Source organism: Mus caroli, chromosome 9 (genome assembly GCF_900094665.2).
Source record: "Mus caroli chromosome 9, CAROLI_EIJ_v1.1, whole genome shotgun sequence".
In the NCBI taxonomy this organism is placed as follows: Eukaryota; Metazoa; Chordata; class Mammalia; order Rodentia; family Muridae; genus Mus; species Mus caroli.
The window spans coordinates 22,612,922-22,623,562 of record NC_034578.1 but is presented as its reverse complement, the minus strand read 5'-3'; the positions used below and the strand labels follow the sequence as shown (position 1 = coordinate 22,623,562).

Below are 10,641 nucleotides of genomic sequence, written 5' to 3'. Positions count from 1 at the left end.
TATATATATATATATATATATATATTGACCCTTTTAAGTATACAGTTAATATCACTATATATACATATCTATCTATCTATCTATCTATCTTCCTCATTAGAGGAATGTATTCCAAAACCCTTAATGGGTGCCTGGGACCACACATAGGAGTAAACCTTCCATACATAACATGTTCCTATTCATAGACATAGACAATGAAGTTTGAAGGGACTCTGGCTAGCTTGAGTGTGGTGAGCATCGCTCTGGCAGACAGTTCCCTCTTCCTTGCTAAAAACCATTAGATTGCATTACTAAAGCTAGCCCCAAAGGCCTATTGCCTTATTTAGTCAGTCAATTTCTCTTCCTTTGGGTAACTACCAAGGTCCAGCTATCAAAGTATTGAAGTCCAGCAATCAAAAGCCCCCTTTGGCTCACCTAATTAACATGACCTATTAAAATTAAACACCCCATCCTAACATGGGGTTTCCTATTATACCTTTATCATCCTCCATTTGCCTATGGGCCACATCTGTCTCTCTAACCATAGGCAGTTCTTTGTCCACCCCACCTCCCTGGCACAAATATGATTTACCCCCCTTTCCCTTGCTCTTTTTCTTCCCTCTTCCTTGCCCCCTTCCCTTTCTCCCTCTTTCTCTATCTCCCGTCTTTGTCCCTTATCCATAGACTCTGTCCCTTTGGGGAAAACAAATCTCCTTTGTTCTGAAAACATGGTCTTGGGGTGTCTTGAGCTGACTCTGAGGTTCCCTACAAAGTTTACATGAATCAGACAGAGTAAGACATGAACAATAATAGCATCATAAAATAGAACAATTATAGCACTACACTGTAATAAATCATCAGGATCTCTGATCTCTTAAAAAAAGATTTATTTATTTATATTATATGGATGTTTTGTATGCATGTCTGTCTGCACACCAGAAGATGGAATTATATTCTATACAGTTATAGACAGCAGTAAGCTGCCATGACCTATGGAAATTAAACCCTTGACCTATGGAAGAACAGCTAATGTTCTTAACGACCCTGGGATCTCTAATCTTATACTTTGGGGGCTGTTTTAAAGTAGATCCAGGCCTATGTATACCCGAGCAATGCAGTCCTGAAATTCCTCTGAAACTGATGTGGCTACTAAGTGACTGACAGAGAGGTTGTATGCAGCACAGACACTCTGGACAAAGAGATGATTTACAGTCAGGCTGAACATGATAGGCCAGTGCTAGCTTTTGTCAGATTGTTCCTCCCTTTGAATTTATGCACAGCTTAAAATTTATGATTTGTATATGGAATTTCCCATCTCATATTTTCATACCATCACTTGTATATAATTGAATCCTGAAACACAAGCCCACTACTATCTGGTGGCTTAAAATCAGCAGCCAAGGGGAAACTATTCTAAGGGGGAGCTGTTGTATGATGGCTGAAAATAACAGCTAAGGGAAACTACTGCATGACAGCTTCAAACCCCAGGAAAGCTGGGAAAGGTCAGAAAGCCAGAAATCCCACAAATCAATCAGTCAACAAATCAGTCAGTCAGTCACTCAGTCGGTCAGTCAATCAATCAGTCAGTCAGTCAGTCAGTCACTCAGTCGGTCAGTCAATCAATCAGTCAGTCAATCAATCAATCAATCAATCAATCAATCAATCAATCACTTAGTCAATCAATCAATCAATCAATCAATCAATCAATCAATCAGTCAATCAATCAGTCAATCAATTAATCAGTCAGTCAATCAATCAGCCAATCAATCAGTTGGTCAGTCAATCAATCATTCATTCAATCAATCAATCAATCAATCAATCAATCCATCAGTCACTCAGTCAGTCAATCCCCCAACCTCATCTGGTTGTCTCCTCTGTCCTCTTTCCCACCTTGGATTGCTCATCTATAATAGGTAAGTCCTTTATCTTTAAAGTCCCTCCCTAGCCCATGGCATTTTTCATAAAAACAATAATCCACTCATGAACACTCCATCCTCATGATCCAGTCACCTTTCAGAGGTTCTGTCTCTTAATACCACTTGAAGTTATGATTTTGCATATGAATTTTGACACAATTCAAACATTTAACCTTCTAACTCAGGAAACTGTGGAATCATTGGAATTCGGAAGTGGTCCAGAGCATATATAGAGCTGCTACATGTAACTTCAGGAACACTTGGCATCTCCTAGGAGGGCAATGTGGGCTTCAGTAGAGAGCAGGTATAGTGCAAGAAAAGGAATTCTATCAGCTACTAAAAATGGGAAAGATGAGGGATACAGGGGAGGTATCTTAATACAATACAGGCATTTACAGCAAGCCCCAGTCAACATTATCCTAAACAGAGAGAAAGCTGAAGGAGATCAAGGGGATACAAATAAGAAAGGAAGAAGTCAACATAGTCATATTTGTAGACATTATGATTACATATGTAAAAGACCTTGAGAACTCCACCAGAAAACTTGTACAGCTGAGAAGCACTTTCAGAAAAGTAGCTGGATACAAAAGTAATACAAAATCAGTATCTTTCCTACATACAAATGGCAAACATACTGAGGAAGAACCCAGGAAAACAGTACCTTTCATAGTAGCCTTAAGACTTGTGCAATAAAATCTTTGAGACATTGGAGAACATTTCAGAAGATGGAAAAAATCTCTCATGCTTGTGGAACAGTAGGATTAATATTAAAAAATACCCATTCCACCAAAAGCAAGCTACAGATTTAGTACCATGACCATCAAAATTCCAACACAATTCTTTACTGGAAAAAACCCCAACAACCTTAAACTTCATATGGGAACACAAAAAACCCAGGACAGCTAAAACAATCTTGAATAATAAAAGAAATGCTGGCATTATCACTATGCCATGTTTCAAGTTGTACTCAGAGCTATACTAATAAAAACATCATGATTGATTTTAGAGTAAAAAAAGACATATTGATCAATGGAATAGAATCAAAGACCTAGACATAACTCTACACATCTATGACACCTACTTTTTGCCAAAGAAGAAGAAAAAACAAAACAAAACAAAACAAACCACACAGGAGACAAGACCGAGTCTTCAACAATGGTGCTGGTCAAATTGGGTGGCTGCAGGTTGAAGAAGGAAAGTAGATTAGGAGACCTCGACGTAAAATCTGATATTCTGAATCAGACAAAGAGAATGTAGAGCATTCACTTGAACTCATTGACCCAGGGAAGGACTTTCCTAATGGGACCCCATAGCATAGGGGTTCCTTAAGACTAACACCTTATAAATGGGACCCCATGAAGCTAAACAGTTTCTGTACAGCAAAGGACACCATCATTTGACCAGAGTGGCAGCTTACAGAATAGGAAGAATGTCTGTGTCCTTTAAACTTTTGGCAGAGGTGCTAGATGACCCCACACACAAGAGACTGATGCATGTAGGAACTCAGAAACTGCAGCAGCATGCACAAGACCTGCACAAGTTCAAGCCAGACAGAATCAAAGCATGGACAAGGGGAAATGGACACAGAGGTCACCTCTAACCAAGAATCTGTTTGCAATGGCGAGGAGAGGGGAAATCAGTTTTCTCCAATGGAGTGACCCTGGGCATATCAACCGCACTCTAGGGCAGGCACCATACTTAGGAGTAGCTAGACAACACAAAGTGGATTGTACACTTTTTATCTTTGGTTGTTTGTTGTTTTGCTTTGGTATTTTTGTCTTTGTTTTATTTTCTTTTTTTATGGGGTGAGAGAGAAAGAACATGAGGTTGGGTGGGTAGGGATGTAGGGAAGAGCTAAGAGGAGTTGGGAGAGGAGAAAGAATATGGTCAAAATATATTTTATGAAGAAAAAATTAAAAAGCCAATAAATATTAAAAAATAATTTCAGTAGATAATGTCATCATGCTACTACCCCATGGCTTCAGTATCTGGCTTTGTAGTATGTTTTGAAGGCCAAAGTGGGAGGTCTCTATAACCTTTATACATTGTTTGGCTCCTAGGTGTCCATTTGGAGATGAATTTTAGAATATCTTTTTCTATTTCAGCAACAGCCTTGGGGTTGTGATAGGGATTTCATGGCACCTGTAGATCACTAGACAGCACTGACTTAAGAACAGTGACTCTTCTAATGGATGGACCCAGAATTTCTTTTTTATTGGTATTTTCTTAACTTTCTCTTAGTATCAATTTGTAGTATTTCACTTCCTTAGTTAAAGTCTTATTTTATCCTTTTTGATACTATTTGGAGTTAGTCATTAGTTCTATATAGAAATAGAACTGATTTTATTTTTGTTTGTTGATTTTGTGTCCGGTAAACTCACAGAGTTGGCCCATAAACCGTAACACTATTGTCTGTCTGTGGAGTCATTGATGGTTTTCTACATTAAGGTCATATGTGTACAAGTAGTAAGGATTTCATTTTTAACATTTGTGCAAGCTTGCTTTCTCTTGACTAATGCTTTAGCTGGGACCAGAACTGTGTTGAACAGAATCAGTGAAGGAGTCTTTGACTTGTTCTGCATCTAGAGGACAGGGTTCTGGTTGTTCACTGCTGAGTATGGTGTTGGCCATGGGCTTCTCATATGTGGGCTTTATTATGTTGAGGTAGTTCCTAGTATGTTGAATGTTCTTATTCTTCAAGTCCATCGAATTCTGTCAAGTGCCTTTTATGTACAAAAAGGAGATTGTATGACTTTTTTTTAAAATTTCAGAATATAGTTTACATTGGTTTTCATATTGGTTACCCTTACATCCCAGAATTTAATCTTATTTGTTCTTGGTGTGTAATCCTTTGAATCAAGGATTAGTTTGTAGTGTTTTTATTTGTTTGTTTTTTGACAGTGTCTCATTTTATAGCCCTGCTCAGCTGGGACTCACTATGTAGGCCTTAAGTTTACAGAGTTCTGCCTGCCCCCCCCCCCCCCCCCCCCCCCCCCCCCCCCGCCCGGGGTGCTGCTGGATAGGTTTTTTGTTTGTTTATAGTGTTCTCTGGCTTGGTAGTGCTGACCCGATTGAATAACATAGAGAGTATTTCTGAACTTCATTTGGTGTAAATTCTGCTTTCAGTATTTAATAGAGATGCTGAGCATAATCTTAATGCTAAGGAAACAGTAACAGGGAGATTGAGTGTTCAAGGACACCCTGGCTACAGAGTAAGTTGAAGATCAGTTTAGACTATAGTTAGATCCAGGGCAGCTTGGGCTACACAGTCGAAACTTGTTTTTAAAAAAAAGTAACTACAAGAGAAGCAAAAAATAGAATTCACCAGTGAAGCCTGTGGTCCTGGTCCTTTCTCGATGGGGAGACTCTTGATGCAGATTCTACCAGAATAGGTGTGTTTGCACTTTCTTTTCTTCATGATTTACTATATTTCTAGGAATTCATGTATTTCATCTGGGCTACTCAGTTGTATATAGTTGTTTAAACTTCTCTTTTAAAAACGATAATTCTTTCATTTATCATTTGCTCATTTCATACATTTATGCTATTTAATTTTGACCTTATTCACTTGTATTCCCCACTTCAGCCCCTTCTGAACCTCCCCTTGCAAACCATGGAATTTATATAAATTCTAATATGTGTATATATATATATATATATATATATATATATATATATATATATATATATATATATATATATATATAAATTAGTTTGTATTTATAAAATATTTCAATTAGGACTGCAGATATGTGTATGGGTTTGGGGCCATCTACTAGTGCATGGACCTCCAGCTGGGGTGTTTGTGTATGGAGTCCTGCACACCTGAAGAAAACTGACTCTTCTCCAGTACATAGCAGCCGTCCTAACCTCTGCCTCTTATTATCTTCCTGCCTTCTGTTTTGGGATTTTTCTGAGCCATGTGTGGAAGGGATATGGTGAAGATGTCTCGTTTATGGCTGGAAATCCAACAGTTACTCCCTGCATGTTGACTAGTTGCAGGGGTCTATATTTACCACTGTTCATTGTAAAAATAAGCAGCTTTTTTGTTTTTGTTTTTGTTTTGAAGGCTGAGGATTGAGGAGGCATCCACTCCCCCCCTTTTTTTTTTTATAACTTTTATAAAATCAGTAGCCATGTACTGTTTAGTTTCTGATTTTAATCGAGTCTTCCATTTTTCTTAGTTTAGTTAAAAGTTTTTCTCAGTTTTTTAAAAAAATATTTATTTATTTATTTTATGTATATAACTACACTGTCACTGTCTTCAGACACACCGGAAGAGGACATCTAATCCCATTACAGATGGTTGTGAGCACTCATTTCCTCTAAGCACCCTGAACAGCCACCAGCCTCTGCTTTCATTTTTGTCAGAGCTTTCCCTGATTTCCTAAGACATGAGGGTGGATGGTTAATCTAAGATGCTTCATCTTTTAAATGTGTGCACAGCTGGGAATTCCTTGCATTTTGTCAATTTTTTGTTTTTATTTTCATTTATCTCATTTTTTCTACTGTCTATGGTGATTTCTTCATTAGCCATTGTTATATGATTATTGTTAAATATGCATGTATTTGTTAACTTTCCAGTTTTCTTTCACTGTTAATTTCTCTTTCACTCCCCTGTAAGTAGAAAAATACTTTGATTTCAGTGTTTTAAAATTTATGAGAACTTGTTTTGTGGTCTAACATATGGGCTGTAATGAAAATGGTCTATCTTGCCCAAGAGAAAAATACGTGTTGAGCTGTTCCAGGGTGCTGTGTTGTTTGCTTGTCTTTTCTGGAGGACACCATATTTTATGTAGCTTCAGGTTCCCTAGCACTCACTTCAGCTTGAGGAATTACTTAGGAATTAATTGCACACTAAGCATGAAGGAATCAACTCCTTCAACTTCCCTTGGTCAGAAATTTATATTTGTAAAGGTTTTTTGTTTGTTTGTTTGTTTTTTAGGATAAAGAGTTTCCAGTTAACAACAGTTTTCTTTTAGTGAATTGAATGTATTATCTATCTCACTGTCTTTTGACCTGCAGCTGGGTCTACCTGGTAGCTTCACTGACAGTTTATTGTAAAGTGATATGCCATTTTCCTCCATGTATCCTGCCCTCCCTCCCATGTATTTTCAACCATTCGGCTTCATAAAACATCACTATGTAGGAATTTCTGAGGTTTTGGGGTGTGTGTGTGTGTGTGCATACACAAATTTGAGGGATTTTCAACTATTCTTTCCTTTTCACCCTTTTCCCTTTCCTTTTTTACTTCCCTTTCCTTTCTCCCCTCTGTCCTTCCCTCCCTTCTGCCCTCCCTCTCTCTATTCATCCCTCTTCCCTCTTCTGCCCCCTCCCCCCTTCCTTTTTTTTTTTTGAGAGTTTTTGCTCTCAAGCTCAGATTCACTCTACACATAGGCTGGTCCTAAACTCATATTTCTCCTACTTCAGCCTCCCAAAGTTCTGGGATTATAGATGCATGCCACCATGCCTGGTCAGTCATTACTTCTCTAAATACCCTTCTCTATATTTTCTTTTTTAATTTAAAATTTGATTTTTTTGAGATTTTTATATGAGTATCATAATTACACCATTTCTACCTCTTCCCCCTTCAACTCTTTCCATGTTGCTCCCACTGGAATTATTGACCTCTTCTTTAAATATGTAATATATATATGTATATATATATATATGTATGTATGAAATATGTATTTAATTTTGTGCTGCTGAGTTCATTTAGTGTTGCTCTATGTCTGAGTATTGAGTGCTGACCCCTGTGATTGGATAACCCACTGGAGGCCTTGTCCCCAGAGAAGACTGACTTTTCCTCTCCTAACAGCCATTAATTGCCTGCAGCTCTTCATCTAGGGTCTGACATTTTCTCTCTCTCCCCTTCCTCCCCCTCCATGTCAAAAAGTAAGTATATTGGTCTGATAAATGGTATCACCTAAGTTCATTAGGCCCTATTCACATTTTCTCATTAATTTTTCTTTTCTTTCCTTTAAGGTAGGTAACTTAAAACAATTGTTTTCAAGTTCATTTATTGTCCCCTTTGTCTAGTAAATCTGTTGTGTGCGTATATATGCACATGTGTATGTGATATATAGTTTTTGATCAATGCCCTCCTAATATCCTCTCATCTCTTTCTCCTTTCCATCAAATCAAGCCTTGCACTTTTTCCCTCTTTTTGGTTTGTGGTTCTGAGCATCCAACCTAGGGCCTGGCACATGCTAGGAAACTTTCGAGTATTTTCTACTGGGTTATGTTCCCAACTTCCATGTTTCTTTATTTGTGTGAGTGTTTGCTCCAGGGCTTTTGGTTGAACAAAAGACATTTTTTTTTCAAATCATCTTTCCCTGTTTCTGCAGATGGTCAGAGAAGGCTTTCACCAATTGATGGGGTTTTGAAATTGGAAACTCAGCTCAGGATTCAGATATACCATCCCTCCTATTTTCTGGACATATATTTTGTCCATACCATCTTTCTTCCACCCAAACCCTAATCTCCTTTACGAGTCATCATGTCCCCAGAAGTCTTGTTGCAGTTTCTTCTAGGATGCTTGTCATGTTCTTTGGCCCATTATTCTATTGCTCCAGTCAATCACAAGTCTGTAGTCTGTAAAGAAGGCATCTGCCACTGCCTTCTTTAGCTTCCAGCCTGGGTCCTAAGTCATCTGAGATGGAAGCCACTCTACCAGGCAGTCCACAGACAGACCAGAACACTGTAAATGAGCTTCATTCTGTCCATCCATTCTGGGGGTTGGAAGAGATGCTTTCTCTTAACCACGCTGTGCTGCACACAGGAGGAACTGGGGCCAAGGCCGAGTATCAACATGACAGATTTCCTACTATCACTTGCAGTGGCTTTTTGATTGGTGATCATGATACTTGTTTGCTTTGGTCTTAGACTGGTTTCCAGTACTGCTGTGGTTAGTCTGTGGTTGTTTGATATTTCCACGGGGAAGACATGGCCTGATGTTCCTTGCTTCGATGTCTGATGCTGTCACTCCCTGTTACACACACAGCCTATTGAGATTCCTGTTCTCAGTATTATGTGCTACTAGTCATTTGTAATGGGTGTAAATTTAGATATCATGTCCCCACTTCCCATTTCGCTTCTGTTTACCTCTTTCCTCCAGTATAAGCATGGGGGACCTATCATCGCGGTGCAAGTGGAGAATGAATACGGTTCCTATAACAAAGACCGTGCATACATGCCTTACATCAAGAAGGTAAGAGTCACTACACTCATGGCTTCGCATTTCTTCCTCTGGACTCTATTGTAGATTGTGACACGTTGCCCTAGTACTTTTCTCTAATTAATACACCATGTCTTCCAACACCACTCATTAATTAGTGAGATGTTCTTCATGGCTCATCTCAGCCGACCTGTCACTCACTTATCCTTTATCGATTGGGTTTATCGTGCTAGCTACAGTGTACGTCCAGTATGCAGGGACTAAGAAGAAAGGAATTACCTTAATTAAATGGAGGTGAGCAAATCTTTGTGGCCTGTCGGCCTCGTCCCAGCATAAAGCCAGATTTGTGGTTGCTTATTGACTTTATTCAGGAAATGGAAAAGCAAAACAAATAACAAATCCTCCCCCCAAAACCCTCTGACCATCTACATATGGCACTCATTATAAGGATTTCTGGGGTGGTGGAGTGAGTAAACCGCAGATTCACTTGGGGTGACAGACGGAGAAGATGGTAGGGTGACAGCAAAGACAGGCCTGTCATATTCACGTCTGTTTCTGGTTTTGTGTTTTCACTTGAGGCTTTGAACAAGTACCCCAGTTTTCCTAAGCCCCCTTTTCTCTTACACAAAGCAGGCTTCAAGGAGTGCCTGCATCTTTTGTATCATGTGAAATCAGGTGGCCTGGCACTGCTGTAGGTATACAATAAATTATCAATGAATGACTCCGATAGTCATTGGCATTGGCTTCAGTGTACTCTGGAGAGCTGGCCATGGTGTGACTGGGGAAGTAGGAAATGGACTGTGGATCTGTGTGACTAAAGGCCTATGACTTTGGCTCAGGTGCTCTGGACAGCAGGTGTCTACTGCTTTCAGCCCCAGTTTAACTTTCCATCTAGAAATCACTTTTTTTTTCGTACAGACTGGAGACTGAAGCTCAGGTGTTCCAATCTCTAGTGTCAGACTCCCTGCCCCCTCCTTCTTACTTGAGGAGAGCTCTCCGCAGGGTACCAGCTGTCTAGGAAGGGTGGCATTCCTCCAGCTGGAAAGGGGCAGTCAGCCCTTGTCCACATTCTGGATCGAGCACGTGTCTAATTTCCTTGTTGTGAGTCACCTAGAAAAAGCCAGGCCTAGACTCCAGAGCTTCTCTTGCTGCAGGCCTTCCTCTGTCAGACTCCCTGGGGTACGGGCGCCTCTCCAGCAGTTGTTTACCAATGATGCAGCTGCAGACAAGAGCTCTGAGGAGCATCAGGAGTAGAGAGTAGCTCCTTTGGGGACCTTGTCTATACAGCCTTACTTCCCTGGTGCCCAGAGCTCAGCCTGAGGAGGCTCTTGGGACGATCCTTTCCTGAACTGCTATGCAACTTCTCCTGGGCATGTCAGCAAGATGTGCATCCTGCTGGCCTTGAATGACCTTGGGCATGGTCTCCCTCAACTTTCTGAGCCCTACTCTCTGCAAGTGCAAAATGGACACAAAATTGCCCTTTTCTAAGGCTTCTGTTGGAGGGTGTGAGCTCTGTGCTTGGCAGGTGGCTAGCACTTAGGAAATAGAAATTGGCCTTTAAAGGGGAAA

At 39.9% G+C, this 10,641-nt stretch overlaps 1 protein-coding gene across 2 annotated transcripts in view; it reads left to right on the top strand.

Moving 5' to 3' along the window:
• Glb1l2 (galactosidase beta 1 like 2) overlaps window positions 1-10,641 on the top strand; it is a 42,903-nt gene that overhangs the window by 16,051 nt on the left and 16,211 nt on the right. For both annotated transcript variants that reach the window (XM_021172140.1, XM_029481926.1), the window contains exon 6: window positions 9,013-9,105. In XM_021172140.1, the coding sequence (XP_021027799.1) occupies window positions 9,013-9,105 (93 nt within the window). The remainder of the gene's footprint in view (window positions 1-9,012; window positions 9,106-10,641) is intronic.